This window comes from Pseudopodoces humilis, chromosome 4, assembly GCF_049639895.1.
Source record: "Pseudopodoces humilis isolate 2021_Gansu_Grassland_sample_001 chromosome 4, ASM4963989v1, whole genome shotgun sequence".
Classification (NCBI taxonomy): Eukaryota; Metazoa; Chordata; class Aves; order Passeriformes; family Paridae; genus Pseudopodoces; species Pseudopodoces humilis.
In genome coordinates this window covers 65,491,379-65,513,897 of record NC_142203.1, presented here as the reverse complement: position 1 = coordinate 65,513,897, position 22,519 = coordinate 65,491,379, and the positions used below count along the sequence as shown (strand labels likewise).

Genomic DNA, 22,519 nt, shown 5'->3' with positions numbered 1-22,519 from the left:
GTTTCTTGAGTCACTGGGTGAATGGGTTGAAGTTTAGAGTTTAAGGTAGTTTAGAGAGCAGAAGACAAGATGGAGGATTTAGGGTGTTGTCTCTTGTCCTTCTTTCTTCTTCATGTTCTTCTCCTAGGGGTTTTTGGGTAGTAGTACGTGATTGGGTAAAAAATGCCGCAGTGCAGCACACAGGTGTTGGGTCATTGGGTCACTAAGAAAAATAATTTAGTTGGCATCTGTTAATTGGGTAAATGGACATATAAAAGACCTTGAAGAGGATCTTTGTTAGCCATTTTACGCCTTTTCTATCATAGTGCACATAGCTCCTTGTACCTTGTAATGCTGATATAAAAATAAACAACTGAGACCGAACAAGAGAAAACTACCTCCCTCTCGTCAATCTTCAGTTCAAAAGGAAAAAGAACCTAATCCAAAAGTCCCTAACGAGACAAATGTCGCCCAAACTTGTGGCACTTTGAACTGAAGGCTCCTGTTGAGAAAAAAAAAATGAGAGAGAGAGAACACAGCGGAAAGCTGGAAAACTCCCTGGAAAGGGGAAAAAGACGATCTCGGTAATCCCGGTGATGGTGAGAGCGGACAAGCCAAGCCAGACGTCTGTGAGCTGTGGAATGGATCACGGATAGAGGAGCTGAGAGAAAGCTGACCCTGAGGTCAGGTAAGCCGTCAAAAGGGAGCAAAAATATGGGAAATAGTATGTCCAGAGCTGAGAGGGAGGTTTTGGCTATCTTGGAATCTATGGTAAAGGAGCACCCGATCTCTGTATCCGCGGATGAGCTTAAAAGCCTTCTATCCTGGATACAGGCAGAATTCCCTAACGTGGATTCACAGAAAATTTTTACCCCAGGCCTGTGGGATAACATAAACAGGACAATATATGAAAAGGCCACTCATAGAGACCAGGCAGCGACTAAACTTCTAACGGCTTCTAAAGTGATTTATGACGTGACCATCAGTAAGTGGGACTCTGAAACCCAGGCAAGGGACACGATGGGTCCAGATACAGGAAGGGAGACCCTGGTGGATATGCCGGAAAAGGCTGGGTCTGCCTCTGCCCTCAGTAATTCCATGGGGATCGGGACACCTTTGGCTCACAACACCCAAAGTGTTGGAAATCCTTTCAAAGGACGAAATTACAGCAGTGAAAGCCATACAAGATGCGATGTCTTTTATGAACACTGCAAAAGCAGGAGACGGGGAAGAAATAGAGAATATGGGTTCAGATAAAGAACAGGCGGGCTTGTCTCAGTCAGCTGCGGAATTCTTGGAATTCTTGCAGTCTGCTCAGGCTGTGAGAGCCTCCCTGAATGCCCTTTTAGCAAAGGGAATGTCTAATCCTGTTGAAAACCCAGAGAAACAGTCGTTTGAAGAAGAGGGGGCGATTCTAACACGCGAGCAGAATCTGCAGAAAGGGGGTTCCGGCGGCTCGGAACTTTTGCAAGAGTGTCTGGGTTCTTTCGGAGCTGTTCCAGCACTCGGTATGCTGTTGCAGGCAGAAGAGGGAGGGGAAACTTCCTCGGCCGCCTGCGTGCCGGCAGCCGAGTCCCTTTCCGGCCCTAGGGGGGTGGAGGGGACGGGAGGGTTCGGCCCGACCCAGAGCAGCTCGCGACCTCCACGGGCACGGCAGCCCCTGCGCCCCGCCTACCAGGGGTGTGCTTTGAGCCACAGCTGCCAGTCAATGTGACGTCAGCAGTGACGCAAACACAGCCGGAGCTCTATATCCCGCCCGCGTCACCGCCCCCAAGCCAGCCCTCATCAGGGGCGTTCCCTGCAGCCTCCGCAGCGCCTCTGCACTGCCCACTGACGTCACTGGCACCGCCCATTACGCCAGAGGGAGGCGTGGCCCCGTCCCTCTGTGGCCAGCCCGGCGCGGGGGGGCAGGCATGCGCACAAGCGGAGCCGCGGCGTACGCCGACCGCTGCAGCCCTGTCACCATGGCAACTGATGCTAAAGGAAGCAGCGGCGGCGGCTGAATTGCAATGCCAGCAAGCAACGGCGGCAGTTTTAAAGTTGAATTCGCTTTGCAATGCAGTTGTAGTGTTAGCGTTCAGGAACACACATAACCACGAATGGTTATATGAAGGTGCTTTATTTAAAGAGCTCTGGGTGTCAGGGGTACACATACCCAAATCTGACCCGATTTGGGTTTTCGAGTTGAACATGTTTTATACTCTATCGTTATGCAACTTACATATTAATTATTAAACTTACATTGTTCTATTGTAAGCATTGTTTTTACCCAAGCATGGATCTCTCGTGATCCCCCCTAGCCCCCTAACATTGTTCCTTACCTTATGTTCTCTAAACAATAATTATATCTAATCACATCTAACAATTGTATCATTTATCATATACTGACTACACAGGTGCAGCTTGACCTGATCTTTAGCAAGCACAAGGCCTAACATTTCCAGGGCCTGCTTTTCCCAGGGCTTTCCAAACCTAACTTTCTTTATAAGTCTCTGAATTTTCTAAGATTTTAAGGCCTTTTACTATCATTTCCCCCCTTTGAAAGCATTTTCACTTCACTATAAGTGCAAATGTTTTCACTTGATACAGTCCTTTGTTTCTGAGTTTCTACTTGGTGTTCTTCAAATCCTTGATTGATGTAAACGTTGTCTTGGATGCTGTCACGAAATGGAGAACCAAAGATGGTGGGTGTGGATCTCGCGTCAGTGCCTTTATTATCTTCTGGTTCCAGGACGTTTTCTTTATTTCTCCTTTTAAGATGCTGTGAACTAACCAAATTGCTAAAAATACAATTGGTAAGATTATCACACTCTCAATGATAGATTTAATCCATGAACTCACATTCCACCCTAACCCTTTGAAGATTTTGCCTAACCAATTTATAGTCAAATCTTTTTGCTCTTCCTGTGCTTTGTGCTCTATTTGTTGCAACTGATTGATGTCATATTCTACATCTGCAGTTACATTTGGGATGTGGATGCAGCAATGATCAATCTGTCCCCTTAAAAAACTCACACACTCCATGTTCTTTCAGGAATAGTAAATTGTAATTTTACGTTTAGTTCTTTAAATCTTTCCCAGGTGACTCTTGCTAGTCTATCTACCTGACCTGTTCCTCTATTCTGACAGTTTGCTATCTGCTCTAGGGCCCACCCAAATTTCACTCTACTAGAGGGTTCTTGCTAAGTGTCATCTTGATTCTATTCCTATCCTAATCTTTCCTACCTATGCCTGTGTTTTGCCACTGAGTTGATTAGCATTGTTAGCATCCGTACCAAGATTAATTTTTGCTTTAGCAATTTTACCAATGCTTCTGCACCCCAATGACATTTGTTATGTTTAATTTGTAGAACTTTTCTCATTATCACGGGGGTTAATACTATTTGTCTTTGTGCAGTTACATACCATTCTTCTTCATCCTTTTGTGCATTTAGCAAATGTCCCAGTTTCTCATCTTCTATTGAATTTTTTTTGTTTTGGAGGCAAATTAAATTGAGAAACATTAGTCTTTAAAGGTATCAATGCCATTGTTGTTTGCACTTCTCTAGCAATCTGTTGGGCTGTCCAGTCTGCTTTCCAATTTCCCTTTACTCAATTCTAGTGTTCCGGTTAAGGCAACCAGTTCTGCCCTCTGGGCAGATGTATTTGATGACAATGCTTTTGCCTCCACTATTGTACTGACTGTTGTTACGTTCTCCACAAAGCTGCTTCCATCTGTGAATAGCTCTCACTCTGGTTGCTCCAGTGGGATGTCTTTCAGGTTGTGATAAATATAACATTGGATAAAAATTCGTGAAAGAGAATAAAGAATTATATGTTATATTTGTAATACTGTAAAGATGCAAAATGTAAAATAATCCAGAGATACCTTCCCGAGTCGGGCAGTAACGACCGGCAGCAACGCTTATCAACACAAAATAAAAAGCAGGACACAAGCAATCAAACCAGACAATGAGAGTGGCCCCGTCGAGATATCCATCTCCTCCGCACCCAAACTGGCCACTCCACCCCGGTAGGTGCAATCAGAGAACACTCAGAGCCATTTTGCATGTGAAAAGGACTCTGCTCCGTCGAGATATCCATCTGCTCCCGCACCCAAACTGGACACTCCATTCCGGGAAATGCAATCGGAGGACACTCAGAGCCTCTCACGTGTGAAAGGACTCTGCTCCACCGACCATTGACTCAGCTCAATGGATCCGGGAAGTCTATTCAAACTCTTTTGTTGGACGGTGCTTACTCCGGATTTTGCCCCAGGATATGAAAACCCCTATAAGAACCCCAGACTGCAGTGCCTACTTCGTGGATTTGGGAACTCGGTACCTCTGGGTACAGACCCCTGTCCACCTGGCGCTGCGCTGATCTATTTTATTGTGGTTTTTTTCTCTCGTTGCTGGTGCTTGAAATTATTTTATAATAAATCGCTTTTTTATTAACCCTATTTTGCCATTGCATTTATAACAGATTGGTGCCATGACTCGGATCGGAGAAACTGCGGGGAATCTCACTGCCCAGGACGGGTACCCCCGCTGATTTCAGCGGCCTGGTGAGTTGAGAACCCCCGTAGCTTGTTCCGACATCCGAACTAAATTTAGGCTGAGAAAAACCACAATAAAAGGAAAACGGATCCGGAGGAGAGAGCTCGGGAAGGCACGGAGCCTTCGGGAAGCCGCGTCTTGTTTTGCTCGTAAAACGTCTGTTGTGCACGAAGACATCCACGCAGGAAAATAGCTGTAAGTACTGCTGGTTGAGTGGGTGATCGGGCGAGTGTGTGAGACGTGATCTGATCACGAAGCGAGTGCGGACTTCAAGGCCGCGTTTCCATCCTCCCGCGAGGGAATTGGTCGGCCGCGAAGGAAGCGATCCAGAGTGAAAGCTTTTTTTCGAACACACTTGTAAAAACCTGAGACCAAAGGGTGTCTCGGGGGACTGATCACAAGGAACTAAAAGGGGAAGGATATGTCCTGTCAGGCTCGGGAACTGGTAAACCCTTTTAGTTAACGGATCAAGGTATAGGTCCAGAAGAGGATCAAAAGTGACGATTACAAGAGACCTCAGCTCAGCTCGTTGAAGGGTGAGTATCGGCAAAGTTTGACTCCTCGAGTAGGTGCGAAAAGGTCACAACGCAGAAACAGAAACAGAGTCACAGAGGAGTCGAAGACTGGTAAGAAATCTAATATATATTTGCGAGGTATGGGGCAGAAAAAGAGTAAGCTTCACAAAAAGACCACAGAGAAAAGCCCCTCCAATCAGGGGGAGGGATCACTAGACATCCCGCTGGAAAGCCCCTTGGGATGGATGCTAAAATACTGGGAAGATTGTCCCCAGAGAAAAGGTAAGTCTAAGACAAAATGATCCATTATTGTGTAGAGGTTTGGGGAGGACAAGAATTGAGAAGTCACCTCACTTGGCCGGTGTTAGGCACATTCGAAAGATGGACATGTAATGAATTGCTCTCCTACGTGGAGGGCAAAGTCCCCTCGGACTCCGAGGAGAGGGAATATACTAGACTCTGGTTAACCACCAGAGTAGGGCTATTCCCGATAAAACAAAAAGAAAAACATGGGTCGAGAGCTGAACCCTGGGAACCTCTCGACCATTTACCACCCCCATATCATGGACTGGCGGAGCCTTCTTCTATAGATCAAGTGGTGCCTTCCGCACCTTCGGGCTCCCAAGAACAACCCGCTGAGATAAATACATCCAGAGCGGGAGAATTGGCGTTGGCAGCTGTGCCGGCAGCCCTCCCCTTACCCCCGCCTGCGGACAACATAGTCACAGCAACCTCTCCAGAGGTTTTTCCTGCGCAAGGCTGGGGGCCACTTTATCCGCACTTGCCAGTCCGGTCACCACAGCTGGGACCTTCCCATATAACGGAAGGGATCCCTCCCGTTAACCGGGTGGCGGCAGAGTTCCCACGACTGACAAAGGGGAGACCACCCACAGCCCCCAGTTCCCCTCCCGCAAGTAGAACCCGTTTGAAAGCGAGAATGGGGGGCGAGGAGTGGGGAGAGAATGAGAATGAGCACCGGTTATTCCCTCTCAGGGAAGTACTGACATCTCCGGGAGTGATCGGATTTGTGAATATTCCCCTCAACTCCGGAGACGTATGAGCGTTTAAGAAAGAGATGGGGCGATTGCTGGATGATCCTTTTGGTGTGGCTGAAAGGTTGGACGAATTTCTAGGGAGTAGCATTTATACCTTTGACGATCTTATGGCAATCCTAAGATCATTGTTTAATCAAGAGGAGAGAGAAATGATTAAACAAGCTGGTATCAGGGACTGGGACAGACGCAATCCACAGGGGACACCAGGCAACCAGAAATGGCCTAGCGTAAGCCCGAGCTGGAATGCACAGACGGAGGAAGGTAGACGGAACATGGTAGATTTAAGGAACATAATTATCCAAGGTATAAGAGAAGCGGTCCCTAGGGGCCAAAATATTAGCAAAGTTTTTGGAGAGTGTCAAGGGAAAGAGGAATCACCCACTGAATGGATCGAGAGATTACGGCGAAGTTTACAGATTTACTCTGGGACTGACCCGAACTCTCCTGTGGGGGAGGTTCTGTTAAAAACACAATTCGTTGCTAAATCTTGGGAGGACATTAGGAGAAAATTAGAAAAGATCGAGGGGTGGCAAGATAAAAGCCTCCAGGAGCTCCTAAGGGAAGCTCAAAAGGTATACATGAGAAGAGAAGATGAGAAGCAGAAATTGCAAGCTAAGGTTTTAGTAGCTGCAGTGAAAGAGGTCCAGAAACAAGAACAGATGCAGGGTAAGTTTAAAACACTACCTGGAAAAGGTCGAGGTTCTCACCGGGCAGCCCCGATCCCACGGAAAGGACCCCCTGAATGCTACTACTGTAAACAGGTAGGACACGTTCAGCGGAATTGTAGACAAAGAATAAAAGACGAGAAAATTTTTCAGGAGGATTAGGGGTGTCGGGGGCTCTTTAATTTGGGGACCGGAACATCCAAAGAGCCCTTGATAAAATTAAAAGTGGGCCCCCAACAACAGGAGGTAAGTTTTCTTGTGGATACTGGGGCGGAGAGAAGTACCCTGCAGAAATTGCCGTACGGATGTGTGGCCAGCAGAGAAAAAGTTTTTGTAATCGGTGCAAAGGGAGACCCCTTCGAAGTGCCCGTAATAAAGGATGTAGAAATAGAATCTGAAAATAAAATTTGCTTAGGGAATTTGCTACTAGTGGAAGAAGCTGATTATAATTTGTTGGGAAGGGACATGATTGTCGCTTTAGGAATTACTATCATGATTAAAAATTCTGAATTGGTAGTAAAAATATTCAAACTGACTCCTAAGGATGAGGAGGAAATAAACCCTGAAGTATGGCATTCAAAAGGAGAGGTAGGAAAGCTAGATATCAAACCTATCAAAATAGAAATCGAGAACCCTGAGGACCCTATAAGGGTTAAACAATATCCCATCCCGATGGAGGGGAGAAGGGGGTTGAAACAAGTAATTGATGACCTCTTAAAAGGAGGTACTTTAGAGCCTTGCATGTCTCAACATAACACCCCCATCCTGTAAGAAAGGCGGATGGCAGTTTCCGATTGGTCCAGGACCTAAGAGCGGTAAATGCTAGGACCCGGACTAGATTCCCGGTGGTGGCCAACCCCTATACTTTACTAAATAGACTCTCACCGGAAGATGTGTGGTACAGTGTGATTGATTTGAAAGATGCTTTTTGGACTTGCCCTCTGGATGAAAGGAGTAGAGATTATTTTGCATTTCAGTGGGAGGACCCAGATACAAACCGAAAGCAACAGCTAAGGTGGATGGTCCTCCCCCAGGGGTTTGTGGAGTCTCCGAACCTTTTCAGGCAAGCGTTAGAACAATTGTTAACCCAATCTGTTCTTGAGGACAGGACAAAGCTTTTGCAGTATGTAGATGACTTGCTAATAGCTGGACCGACTGAGGAGAGCGTGAGGAAAAGCATGATTGCCTTGTTGAACTTTCTAGGAAAGAAGGGTTTGAAAGTCTCAAAATCCAAGCTGCAATTCACAGAGCCCGAAATAAAATACCTCGGACATTGGATATCTCAGGGGAAAAAGAAATTGGACCCGGAGAGGGTAGCAGGCATCCTTGCATTGCCTGCACCAAGAACAAAAAGGCAAATTAGACAAATTTTAGGGCTCTTGGGATATTGCAGGCAGTGGATTGAGGGTTTCAGTGAAAAAGTAAAGTTTTTGTATGAAAGATTAAACACTGACAGGCTGAAGTGGACTGAACAGGATGAGTCTAATTTCCAGAAATTGAAAACTGTTCTTATGACTGCCCCTGTACTAACTCTACCAGATACGAATAAAGAATTCCAGTTGTTTGTGGATGTGAGTAGACAAACAGCACAGGGAGTCCTGACTCAGGAATGGGCAGGCAAAAGGAAGCCTATAGGGTTTCTTTCAAAAATCTTAGATCCTGTTAGTCGGGGTTGGCCTACGTGTTTACAGGCGATTGTAGCAGTAGCTCTGTTGGTGGGAGAAGCCAAGAAAATAACTTTTGGAGCTCCCCTGGTAGTTTACACTCCCCACGATGTGAGAAACATATTGCAGCAAAAAGCAGAGAAGTGGTTGACTGATTCCAGGCTTCTGAAATATGAAGCCATTTTAATCAGCTCACCTGGTTTAGAATTAAAAACCACTTCTGCACAAAATCCTGCTCAGTTCCTGTTCAGTGAACCTCCAGAAAAATTATTACACGACTGTACTGAGATCGTGGAACTGCAGACCAGAATAAGGCCGGACTTAGAAGATCAGGAGTTAGAAGGGGGAGAGAAGTGGTTTATAGATGGATCTTCGAAAGTTATGGAGGGAAAGAGAAAGTCAGGATATGCGATAATAAATGGTGCATCCGGGGAAGTTGTAGAATCTGGTCCCTTGAAAGCAAGCTGGTCCGCACAAGCTTGCGAGCTCTATGCTCTCCTGAGAGCCCTCCGGAGGCTGAAAGGAAGGAGAGGGACCATCTACACAGACTCACGGTATGCCTTCGGGGTGGTACACACTTTTGGGAAGATTTGGGAAGAAAGAGGATTGATAAATACTAAGGGAAAAGGCCTAATCCATGGGGAAATAATCCGACAAATTCTCGAGGCTGTCCGAGAACCAAAAGAAATATCAGTTGTCCATGTAAAGGGACACCAGACAGGGTTGCAGTTTCAAACCCGAGGTAACAATTTAGCTGATAAAGAGGCAAAACGAGCAGCTCTGCTCACTGTAAGCATTCCCAAGGTAACCCCGGAGGAATCGCCTGAAATCCCCGTGTCTCCTTCTGAGAGAGAGATTGAGGAATTCAGGAAGATGGGGGAGTCCTGAAACAGGGAAAATGGTGGTTACCTGATGGGAGAGAATTAATCCCGAGGGGAGTGGCAAGGAAGATATTGCGAAGGTTACACAAGCAGACCCACTGGGGAACTCGAGCATTAGCTGAACAGTTCCTGAAGTTTTTCGGGTGCAAGGGGATCTTTGAACTTGCTAAACAAGAGGTACAAGGGTGTGTGGTTTGCCAAAAAGTGAACCGGTCCAAATTTAAACAGATGGCTTGGGGAGGTCGTCCTCTCTCATACAGGCCATTTGAAAGGATCCAAGTGGACTTCACCGAACTACCGAAAATTGGTAGATACAAATTTTTATTAGTAATAGTAGATAAATTAACACATTGGGTAGAAGCCTTTCCCAGAGCAAGGGCCACAGCCCAAACGGTGTCTAAAATTTTATTAGAGGAAATCATTCCTAGATATGGGATAGTAGATTGTATTGATTCAGACCAAGGAACCCATTTCACTTCAAAAATTATTAAACAAATTTCAGAGGCTCTGGGTATTAGATGGCAATACCACACCCCTTGGCATCCTCAGAGTTCAGGACAGGTAGAAAGGATGAACCAAACACTGAAATCCCAATTGTCTAAACTCATGATAGAAACAAAGATGTCATGGATTAAATGTCTTCCCCTTGCTCTGCTAAATATAAGAACTATGCCCCACTCTGAGACAGGTCTGTCTCCCTTTGAAATGTTATATGGGATGCCATACAAACATGGAATGCCGGTGGGACACCCTCAAGTGGAGGATGTGCAAATACAACCATATCTCATTGCTATCAACAAAAATTTACAGGACCTGCAAAAGCAAGGGCTTATCCCCCAAAGCACCACTCTGGGATTTGCAATACACCAGATACAGCCTGGGGATAAAGTCCTCATCAAAGCTTGGAAGGAGCTCCCCCTCACCCCCCACTGGGAAGGACCATTCCTCGTTCTCCTGACCACAGACACAGCTGTCCGGACTGCAGAAAGAAGCTGGACACATTCATCTCAAGTAAAAAAAGTAAAGGATTACGACGTCTCCAAGTGGAAAGTCACCACCCCTCCGGGAGAGCTGAAAATTAAACTTCGGCGTCATCACAAATGACCAGTGACGACCAGATAAGTTGTATCAACCCTGAATGTGATTGTTTTCCGTTTATACATTTTAAGTGCGCTTATTGTAAACAGATTTGGGTAATCCACTGTTGGGGAGGGTACAAGCCTAAGGGATTGTGTACCAAGTGTCTGGAAAAAGAACAGGAGGAGACTAGCCGTCTCTTAGCACTTGCCACCCGGGCGGGGTTTTTAGAACTTGACTCTCCTGAGTGGTACCTGCTTTTTCAAAAGGGGATTAGAGGTAAACTAGACTCCAAGGCAGAAGCTTTAGAAATCGAGTGCCGAAAGACAGTCAAGGTACCGTGCAGGACAGACACGATTAAGTCGTCTCGGTGGGCTACTTTCAAGAGAAGGTACGCCATAAGGACTATAAGGGCCCCTGAAGAATATCCTTGCTGCCGAGAAGATGGTAATCCCCGCCGTATATTTCTATACGGGCGAAGGGCAAGGCAGAGGGATACACCGGTGGGGAATCCTGACTGTCCTGAGTCTAGCCATGTGCTTGGCCGAGGGAATGAGTCCCGAGGTACCTCTGGGGGAGCGTCTCCTGGGGAAGTGTGAGCAGTGCCTGACTGCCACGGATACCAGACGAATAATTGACTGTCCTCCGGAACGACAAAAGGGGTTTTGTTTGTCTAACGGCACTCAGTATAATCTTTGTGAATTAAAGGGGGAGGTCTGGTGTTACCACTCAGGGGCAGGTTTTAAGGACGGGCAGTCTAAGACTCCTGTGAGAAGAAAAACCAAAGCTACCCACTTCAGGTATAAGAGAGAAGTGGGAATGCTTCCTCCGATTCCAACCTGTAGCCAGTGTAATAAAACTGTCTGGATAGGAAGAAAAAGACAATCCACCTTTTTAGCATATTATAAAGTCAACCCTTTGTGTTACAATAAAGCAAACTTAAAAACGTGTACCATAGGAGGGAAATTGTATTGGGAAGGTAAAAATTTAAAACATGAAGAAAAAGCCTCCTTTAGTAATGAACCGATAATTCTTGATTTGTTAAAAAATGATGATGACCGAGTATGTTTACAATTCGATCAAGTGTTCTGCTTCTCCAGAGATGAGGAAGGGATGGACCCTGAAAGTAAAATAAAACAACTAACCCAAGAGTTAAAGAGGTGAGAAGTAGAAATTCGGAAAAGGAGACTAGAACAAGAGAGACTTAACTCTCTTAGTGAGCACTATGAGCAATTAGAAAGACAATACAGCAATTGGGGATTACCAGCCCCCAGCCAGAATCTCTTCATAGATCTAATGCAAGAAATAACCACAGAATTAGGTCTATGTAACTGTTGGATCTGTGGCGGTTTAAAGTCGGCTGAAAGGTGGCCTTGGAAGGGAGAGGGACTCACCCCAGAGCAACTCCTAAAATGGGAGGGTTCAAAAATATCAAAAACGACACGAAGACCTGAGGGATGGGTGATAGACCAAAGAATAATTGGTACCATCTGCATTAGCAGAGAGGGAAAAGAGTTCACTGACTTAATAGGTTATACCCCATGTGTAAGCACACTCACAGTGAATTCCGACATTAAGTCGAAAACTTGGCAACCTGAACCACCCGTGGGCTATTGGAGTCGCACCCGGGGTAATCACTGCGAATGGGTTGAAATAATTGAACTATGTTGGTACAAAAGCTCCGGGGCCAATCCCTTCCATGCACTAGAAGGCCTGAAAGAATATTGGGATGATCAGGCAAGAACAAACAAAGGTTGGGAAGCTCCCAACGGCATTTACTAGATATGTGGCAAGAAAGCATATAGTGAGCTACCTAGGAAATGGAAGGGGTCCTACACACTCGGAATAATTAGGCCCTTTTTCTTTACCCAGAACAGAAAGTAAATTGCTGGGAGCTCCCCTCTTTGAAACATTAAATAGACAAAAGAGGGAATTAAAACGGGAACTACCAATGGCAGGAGGCAGTCAGAAATGGAAAGAAGAATGGCCTGCTGAAAGGATCATTAAGTATTATGGGCCCGCCACTTGGGCAAATGATGGCAGTTGGGGTTACAGGACTCCCATTTACCTTCTCAACAGGCTTATCAGGTTACAAGCGGTAGTAGAAGTAGTTTCCAACCACACCTCAGAAGCCTTAGAACTCCTAGCGAAACAACATTCGCAAATGAGAGCTTTTGTGTACCAAAACAGATTAGCTCTCGATTATTTGTTAGCCGAGGAAGGAGGAGTATGCGGTAAATACAATGAGTCCAAGTGTTGCATGGAAATAGATGATTATGGAGAAACAATAAAAGGACTGGCTGCCGAAATAAAGAAAGTAGCACATGTGCCAGTTCAAAAATGGAATTAGATTCTACAAGCCTCCTGGTGGGACCAAATATTTGGACAGGGAGCTTGGTGGAAAAAGTTAGTGTTCTTTATATCTTGTTCAATTGCCGGAATCATCTTCCTCCCATGTCTGATTCCTTGCTTCATCAGATTAATTCACTCTGTTGTGCAAGGAATGCAGATTGCCACCCTCCCAATTGACCCGGAAAAGGCCCAAGGGAAACTCACTCCTTTCTCTAAACTAATGAAGTTAGAGGAGAAAAGAGAAAACAAGAAAGTAGTGGAAGCTTTAAGGAAATTTGAAAATAAAAACAACCCTTCTCAGGAATACTGTGGGAATTCACTTACAGACTGGGAAGAGGACGAATATTGTTAAACACAAATTTTTAATGTGATAAATTATTAGGCGGGGGACTGTGATAAATATAACATTGGATAAAAATTCGTGAAAGAGAATAAAGAATTATATGTTATATTTGTAATACTGTAAAGATGCAAAATGTAAAATAATCCAGAGATACCTTCCCGAGTCGGGCAGTAACGACCGGCAGCAACGCTTATCAACACAAAATAAAAAGCAGGACACAAGCAATCAAACCAGACAATGAGAGTGGCCCCGTCGAGATATCCATCTCCTCCGCACCCAAACTGGCCACTCCACCCCGGTAGGTGCAATCAGAGAACACTCAGAGCCATTTTGCATGTGAAAAGGACTCTGCTCCGTCGAGATATCCATCTGCTCCCGCACCCAAACTGGACACTCCATTCCGGGAAATGCAATTGGAGGACACTCAGAGCCTCTCACATGTGAAAGGATTCTGCTCCACCGACTATTGACTCAGCTCAATGGATCCGGGAAGTCTATTCAAACTCTTTTGTTGGACGGTGCTTACTCCGGATTTTGCCCCAGGATACGAAAACCCCTATAAGAACCCCAGACTGCAGTGCCTACTTCGTGGATTTGGGAACTCGGTACCTCTGGGTACAGACCCCTGTCCACCTGGCGCTGCGCTGATCTATTTTATTGTGGTTTTTTTCTCTCGTTGCTGGTGCTTGAAATTATTTTATAATAAATCGCTTTTTTATTAACCCTATTTTGCCATTGCATTTATAACAAGGTCTTCTCTTGCCAAATAGCTGTACTCTATTTCTTCTACACAGTCGTGCTCTAATGGGCCTTCTTCAGTTGTGGTACCTAGGAAAAAAGCTGGATTCAAAAGGTTAGGTGTCTTTAGTGTGACATCATCCTGCCCAGTCAGGATTATCTGGAATTTCATCATCTTGCTTGGAGATAGCCAATGCCCCCCACCACTTTTGTTCTAAAACAGTGGTTACTATATGTGGCATGTAGACATTAATGTGTCTACTCATCGTGAGTTTTCTTTTTTTAGCTTCTTGTATCAGCATCACAGTGGCTGCAACTGCCCGCAGGCACAAAGGCCATCCGGCACTCATGTGGTCAAGCTGTTTGGAGAAGCAGCCTACCGGCCTTTTCCAGCTTCCCAAACATTGGGTCAGCACTCCCAGTGCTAGGTGCAGTCTTTCATGCACAAACAGATGAAAATCCTTGGATGAATCAGGCAGTCTTAATGCCGGAGAAGTTGTCAATGCCTCTTTTAGTTTGGGAAGGCTTCCTTCTGTGGTTTGCCCCAGGTAAATGGCTGTGTCTTCTGGGCTTCATACAGGGGTTTTGCAATTGGTCCATAGTCCATGATCCACAGGCAGCACCACTCTATCATCCCAAGGAAAACTCACAGCTCATGTAGGTTCTGGGGTTCTGGAATGGCACAAATAGCTTGAATACAATTAGTGCCCAGCTTACATTGCCCTTGTGGGATTTCACATCCTAGGTAAATCACAGTTTGTCGGGCAATTTGTACCTTTTCTTTAGACACCTTATATCCTCCCATTCCCAGCTGATTTAAAATTTCAATTGTTACCTTTATGCAGGTTGTTTTCTCTTCTGTAGTTGTCAGTGTATCATCAACATACTGTAACAGCAGGTATTGTTCTCTGGTACTTGCCCATTCTCAGCTCCTTTGCCAGCTGACTTCCAAATAGTGTTGGACTGTTCTTGTATCCTTGTTGGAGTCGTGTTCAGGTGAGCTGAGTTTTCCTTCCATTCAGTTTCCCATTCAAAGGCAAACAGTTTCCTACTTTCTTTGTCAAGGGGTATGCAGAGAAAGGCATCTTTTAAATCAATTACAGTAAACCATTTCTATTTCTCTTTTAAGGATGTTAACAGTGTGCAAGGATTAGCTACCACTGGGTAAATATCTTTAGTTATTCTATTATTGCTCTCAAATCCTGTACTAGTCTGTATTGGTCAACACAGAAATTTGGGCTCTAATGTTAACTACAGAAGGAATAGGTGCATGTTTAGGACCCACTATTGCTATAATCAGTATGTCTCCAGTTTTGTTATTTCTAGTGAGCATTTTAAATACAACTAACTTCCACCTCTCTGCTCACCCATGAGAGGCAGAGTTACCAGTTTCCCTGATTCTGAAGCTGTTTGGGCTCCACTCCCAGAAGCTGAGAAGGAGACTGCTTTGGCTCACAGCCCAGAGCCTGTGGAGCTGTGCTGGGTTATACAATGGGGTATTCGATACAATGAATTTGGGAAAATGCCAATTAGTGATTACTTCACTCAACTTTTAAGTGATAAGCCACCCATTATGTTTTGGAGACCCCTTTCTTAAAATGCTAATTAGTGACTACTTTACTCAACTTTTAAGTGATAAGCCACCCATTATGTTTTGGAGACCCCTTTCTTTATTTCTAGTGACCACCCATACTGGCAATTAGAGATTTGTTTTCTCTTTTTTGGGGGGGGGTTTTCATTAAGAGAACCAATGTATCTATCACCCTTTGCTTTCTCTGATTTTTTCCTTCTGGGATTTTTTACAGGTCCATAATTTCAGTTTTCACAGGTAACAGCATTGGTGATTCATAACTAACAATTAATTTTCTTTTGTGTATCATTTGTAAGCAGACAGCTTTCTAAATATTTTTCAGTAGTTGGTTGGGGGTACAAACTATAGCTGTCAAGTCGCCCCTTTCCAAGGGGTTAAGCCCCTCGGCCCAATAAGCTGTGTGCTGAGTTAGGGACCATGGGCTATGTCTGTCTCTTGCTATTAAGAAGACCTCATGTCCCCAGTGCCCATTGGATTCCTGTTCCCTCAACCGAATTTGATCACCTCCAGTGAGACACTCAGAATACGTATTCTGTCTCTGACTCGTGAAGGAGACACCCATACTCCCTTTTTCTTTTCTCTTTTTTTTCTCTTTTTCATTTTTTTCCCCTATTTTTTATTTCTATTTTAGTAGTTATATGCAGATCAAGATCCTTATCATTGATATAATTATATTCTATTATAATATAGTAGTAATAGTATATTATATTCTAATATATTATATAATAATTATATTATATAATTATATTATCTAATTAAAAATTATATTTTTAATTAGAGGTTTCAAACTAGGACAGCAGTGTTCCCCACAATTTTATCCAAGTTAGCTCTTTTTGAGGGTAAATTTGATTAATGAGAGGGGTTTTCCTCTCTTGTTTCTTTTAGCAAGTCAGCATTTTTTAAATTTTTATCATGGAGAGCTGCTCGCAACAGATTGATCTTACTTCTTTCTTCATCCAATTGTCTTTGCAAAATTTTAACTAGGTTTTGGAGGTAGTTTTTTCTTCACTTCTTTGCTTACAGCTAGTTTCTATAGCTGCTGTAAGAGAAGCTCCCAAAACTGAGCAGAGTATAGTTTTATTTTTGCCCAGTTTAAATTTTGTTTCATGTTGTAAAGAACATACTCTGTCAATCACATTTTCCAAATTAAACCAATTACTGAGCACCAACTTTTCCCTCCTGGAGAAGGTCTGGCATTGTGTTTTGCTAAGAGCATAACATGCATAAAATGCAGTTTTAACTTTTGCACTGCTGTTTTCAGTCATTTTTACAAAAAGAAAAAACACTACAGGGAGGTATAAACTTAAACTATACACACACACACACAGGTTTTTGCTTTCCTGTATGGGTAAAAAGACCAAATCTTCTTGGGAGGCACTCCTTGTACCTTGTAATGCTGATAAGAAAAAAATAAACAACTGAGACCGATCAAGAGAAAACTACCTCCCTCTCGTCAATCTTCAGTTCAAAAGGAAAAAGAACCTAATCCAAAAGTCCCTAACGAGCCATTGTTGTAACCTGTGATGGTTTTAATAGCTCGTCAATGGCTTCTTCCCATGTTCTCCTCTACCTCCCCCAGAGTTTGTATGCCCCTGAATTGTATCCTCCTCTATGCTGTCCATCATTGTAAACCTGGCCTTTGTGTCAGCACCTTCCCTAACTATCATTGTAAACCTGCCCCTTGTTATGGACCCTTCCCTGTCAATCCCCAGTTGAGCCCATCCCTGATTGTACCTCCGTTTTGGAAGTCCCCTGTTCCTTGAGGCCCCCCCCCCCACTGGCCCATGTGACCTGTCCTATCCTTCCCCTTATCCCCATTGGTTCCTGAATTGTAATCCCTGCCTCTCATTCCTCCCCCTTGGGCTACCCGTTGGTTGATTGTTTGTACCCACCACCCTGAAACCTCGTGGTACAAAAACCCATGCACAGAGGTGCTTAGGGCTTTTTCATCCTTAGACCTTTCCAAAAGAGAGCCCTTCCGTCCCTCGTCCTTAAATAAATCCCTGTTGGGAATCTCATATCTAGAGTCTTCCCCATTCCCTCTACCCTGATATTGAGCAAGTGGCTGCACTTGGCTCTAAAGGTTTGGCTTTGAGGATGATCATCATCCTAGGATATTCCCCTCTCTTGGTATGCTGCTGGAGTGAACAGAACAGCTAACTGTGATTCTAACTGAGCTAACTGTGCCATGCCAACTCTTTGAGATTGTCAGGAAAATTAATCCACAAACACCAGAGGTTTATGTCCAAAAAGGAGACAGAGGAGTCCTTTTACTTTATTCGAATAAAGGGAGAGGCCATGGGGCATTCCCCTGGGGTCTCTCAAATTTTTGGAGGGCACAGCCTCCTTTTTATCCTAATTTCCTGGCCGCATGTCCCTTCTCTCTTTCCCCATAGACTGAGGTACTTGATGGACTTCCTGGAATGTCTAATACCTAAGATTTCCCCCTAATGTGTAACTCCTCTCTTAACTCTTGTGGAATGATTGTTGTTTCCTTAGTGTCCCTTTCATCTTTCAGTGGAACCTATCCCATTGTTTCTGTTATCTCTCAGTGATATTTTCATCTTATTAGCAGACCCACAGCTTGTTTGTGAAGACAAACCTGTCATTCCTCTCAAGATAAAGAGTATAATAGGGAAAGCAAAAGCCAAATACAAAAGCAAAGCAAAACAAGGAATTAAGTCACAACTTCCCATGGGCAGGGAGGTGTTCAGTGGTCCCTAGCAGTGCAGGATCCCATCATGCATAATGGTTACTTGGGAAGACAAAGACCATCACTCCAAATGTTCCCCCTATTTATATACTGAGCATAATGTCACATGGCCTGAAATATCTTTTTGGCCAGCTTGAGTCACATATCCTGGCTGTCTCCTCCCAACCTCCTGTGCACCCCCAACTTCCCTGCCAATGTAGCAGCTTGAGAAGCAGAAAAGCCCTTGGCTCTCTACAGCACTGCTCAGCAATAACAGAAATACCTCTATCATCACTGTTGAGAGGAGTAACAGCTTTGTCTTCACAAACAAGCTGTGGATCTGCTGATAAGATGAAACTATCACTGAGAGATAACAGAAACAATGAGATGAATTCCATTGAAGGATGAAAGAGGTACTGAGGAAGCACCACGAATTCCACAAAAGTTAAGAATTAAGAAGGGATTATGCATTTGTGGGGGGTGTCTCAAGTATTAGGAGTTCTGGGAAGTCTGTACCTGTCAAGTACCTCAGCCTATAGGGAAAGAGAGAAGGGGACAAGTGGCCAGGAAATTAGGGTAAAAAGGAAGCTGTGCCCTCCAAAAATTTGAGAGACCCCAGGGGAGTGCCCCATGGCCTCTCCCTTTATTCAAATAAAGTAAAAGGACTTCTCTGTCTCCTTTTTGGACATAAACCTTTGGTATTTGTGGATTAATTTTCCTGACACTGTGTTCAGCACAAATCCATAACAAAGCCTTGTACTACCTACTGTGAAGATTAACTGTACCCCAGCTGAAAACAACATAATGGCAAATGAGGAAGTTCTCTATTTTCTCAAGATTAAGAAGCTAGTGCCTAGACACCAGCAGGGTTCCCCAGGACTCAGTTTTATGGACAGTGCTCTTTAATGTTCTTAAAAATTATCTGGTTGCAGGAAATAAGTCCAATTATACTAAACCAGGGGGAGCTGTTGACCCCCTTGATGGCAGAGGAGCCCAACACAGATTTGGACACAGCTGATCAATCACTAATCATCTAAGATCTAGCTAGTGCCAGATTGTTCACCCAGGACAGGGCAATTGTGGTTGCACAGAGAAACTGGGGGATGAGAGGCTGGATTGCAGCTCCATAAAAAGCAATATAAGTTTCTGGGTTAATAGCTAGTTGAATAGAAGTCTAGAGTGTGCCAAAAGTGACAGCCAAAGGGGCTGACTATGTTGTGGAGTCAGGCACAGCACTGCTGGCCAGTCGAAGGAGGTGACTGTCCCATTTTACACTGCACTGTGGGGTTGCACACCCAAGTCCTATGTCCAGTTTAGGCACCTTAATTTAAGAAGGACATCAGACTGCTACGAGTGTGTCAGGAGTAGGGAGGCCAAGATGATGAAAAGTATCGGGGTCACTTGGCTTGTTCATCTTGGGGAAGGTGCAGGGGGAGCCTGAGGCTGAGAACACCTTCCTCATCGGGGGCACCGGTCGGGGACGTGCTGATCTCTCCCCCTGGTGACCTGCGGTAGGACAGGAGGAGACGGAATGAAGCTCTGCCGAGGGAAATTCGGGTTGGACATCAGGAAAAGGCTCACCCGCTGAGAGGTGGTTGGTCCCTGGAAGAGGATTCACAGGGAATTTGTCACGGCACCAATCCTGGCAGAGCTCGAGGAGGGTCTGCACAACACGCCCAGAAACGTGTTTTAGTTTAAAGTGGTGCTGTGCGAAACATGAGCTGCAACCCCGTGACGCCACTGCGTTCCTTCGCTGTGACGGAAGCTCGGCTGTCCCGCTCGGCCGCTTCCTGCCGGCGCCTGTTGTGGATCCGGGGCACGCATAGCATGGAGCCGGCGGTCGAAGGAGGTGGGCGACAGGGACGCCGCGGCTGAGGCGGACCCTGCTCACCCGCGGCTCTCGCTCACCCCCGTGGTTTCTTCTCCCCTCTCGTTGCAGACGCAGAGATGCTGGGGCCGCCCGACCCGGAACTGGCAGCCACCATGGGCTTCTCCGGCTTCGGTGCGTGGCGATGCGGCCGGGGGCGCGGGAACTGGCTGGCGGAGCGAGGGGTGAAGCCGTGGGGCCTGTCAGCCCCAGGTGGGCTTGTGTTCCAATCTCCGTTTGCTTCATTTCCAGGGAAGAAAGCTCGGACTTTCGACCTCGAAGCTATGTTTGAGCAAACGAGAAGAACTGCAGTAGAGAGGAGCAGGAAAGTCTTGGGTAAGACGTGCGAGCTTAGTCGGCTCTCGCATTTTAAAACATGTTTTGATTTCCTTCCTCATGGAGATATTTGAAGTATTTCGGACTGGCGGTGTAGTGAAAAAAACAGAAATGCAATTTTTTTCGAGGAGGGCAGTCCTGAACAGCTTGGGCCTCGAAGAACTGTTATTAATTTGCTGATGTTGTCTGAGGGTGTTAGAGCAGTGTGCATGTGCAGAGCTCCTGTTGTGAGGCATAACTTGCATCTGCAAGGAAAAACACACGAACTCTTTTCTTTTTTCATTTACTTAGCTGTGTATTTCTTTTGGAAGAGAAATTGGTACAGACAGCTTTAATCTAGAAACAGCAGAGTAGCAAAGAAAATATGTGTGTCTCAGACCAAGGAGCAGGTTGTATAGCAGTCCACAAATGTATCACTGCCTGCTGCTGTGCCGGGAGTGGGCACTTTTTGAGGGCGCTGTTTCGAGAGTGGGAGATGGAGAAAATGCTATCATTTGCTGCCTGTCATCAAGTGAACATCAGTTCAAACAAGATCTCTGAGAACAGTCATTCATGTTCTACAAATCCTTTTGCCAACCAGTTGTACATGCTTTCTCTTTCCTCTTGGCCAGTTTGTGGAGAATGCATGCCTTTTGTTTTATTGTGATGCCATTTTTTTTATTGCTCTGATTCTATACAGAACAGATCAGACCTCTTTGGAAGGCTCATTGACTTTTTGGACTTTAAGCCACTATGAAAGTCAAATATACAACAAATTGCAAAATTCATTTCAGATTTTTTTTTTTTTTTGGTGTTTGTTGGCTGAATCTAAACACAGAAATGTATGTCCATGTTGGAAACTTTTTTATGCTTGTTCAGGTTGGGCTGTCTTTCCTTATGAGGAATTGTTTATTTACATAGTATTTTGGTTTAGTAGGGAAATTAGGTAAGTGACTGCAAAACTGCATTGTTTTTAAGTCAAGGTATCTTGGCCTGCATCTTGAGTATGTCCCCTCCTTGCCTCACAGCAGACCACACAATGTTTCTTACTTAATGTGAGATATAAGCTTTTGTTTGCTTTGATTTAACTGCAGTGTTCCATAACGATTCTTTTTCAGTTAGAGAAGTAAAAATGAGCTAATAATGTAAGCAACACTTTGTGTTTATTGTCCATGTTTAAAATCCACCTATTTACACATCTATATACTTTAAGTGCACTAATTTATTTCCCTTTGATATGAAAACATCAACATTTCTCTGAAGTGATCATAATGTTTTAGTATAATGTTGAAAACAATTGAAGTATCAGCACCCTTATATAATTAACTTACATTTGATAACATGTATGAATGAACAACTGGGAGGTGTTTATATTGTCTTTTTGATTTTTTGTTGAATGATCATTGCAGTAGCAATGAAAATTTAATATATATGAAAAAGTATTTTCAGTTAAATCCTTCATTTGCTGTTACCTTTTCAAGTATTTAATTTCGGTCTGAAAATGAAAAAAAACTGTCTTACTGACCTCAGCAAGTCAGTAATTTTAGTATTTTTAAAAGGCTTGATTATTTATTATTTCTGTGCTCTCCCTATTCAGAGGCCCGTGAAAAAGAACACCAGACTGAAAAGGAGTTTAGAATTCCATGCACTGATTCATCAGTTTCAGCATCCAGTGCAAGAGGACCTGGGTCCACATTATCTGAAAGGTACATAGATGTGGTGAGAGATTCCATGTAGCAGCTTTTTTATTTGAAGAGGATGTTTGCTTGTTTTGATAACATGAGTGTCTCGGTTTTGAAAGACAGGGAGGGCAGGAGCTGGCCTTTGGAATGAAAATGTAGACCCCCTCCCTCCGAATTACTGTAATTTTGAAATCAAGGGCTCTCAGGCAGCGATCTGGGGATAGGAATAACAGTTCTTTACTAGTATGTATAACAAGGAAAACAAACAACAAGAACTGACGCTGCTTTTGGCCGCACCGGAGCTCCGGGCTAGCTCTACAGTGCTGCTCCAGCACGGGCAGTCACCAGGAGTGGGGAACTGCAGGGGAAGGGCGATCCCACTGCAGAACCTTCAGAGCACCGAATCCTGCCGGGCTCTGCCAGGTCAGGTGTCGTGGGTGGTGGTAAAAGGATGATGGAGGAGACTCACTCGGCTGTACTTCCCAGGAACAGGTTTATGAGGGAGAGGGGATGAGCACAAGGGTCTGGTCTGGGACAAAACAGCACCGAAGAGAGGCCTGAGCGG

The 22,519-nt window shown here is 44.7% G+C and overlaps 1 protein-coding gene across 2 annotated transcripts in view; it reads left to right on the top strand.

Annotated features, from left to right (window-relative positions):
* The first annotated feature begins 308 nt into the window (after positions 1–308).
* The window catches only part of WDR70 (WD repeat domain 70), a 144,301-nt gene continuing 122,090 nt past the window's right edge, over positions 309–22,519 (top strand). The window contains exons 1-4 of one of the 2 annotated variants that reach the window (XM_088054208.1): positions 309–667; positions 20,030–20,092; positions 20,210–20,293; positions 21,870–21,978. In XM_088054208.1, coding sequence (XP_087910334.1) covers positions 20,038–20,092; positions 20,210–20,293; positions 21,870–21,978 — 248 coding nt within the window. In that variant the 5' untranslated portion in view covers positions 309–667; positions 20,030–20,037. Of the gene's footprint in view, positions 668–19,831; positions 19,940–20,029; positions 20,093–20,209; positions 20,294–21,869; positions 21,979–22,519 lie in introns of those variants that run through there. The other variant, XM_005527972.3, reaches the window with a different exon arrangement.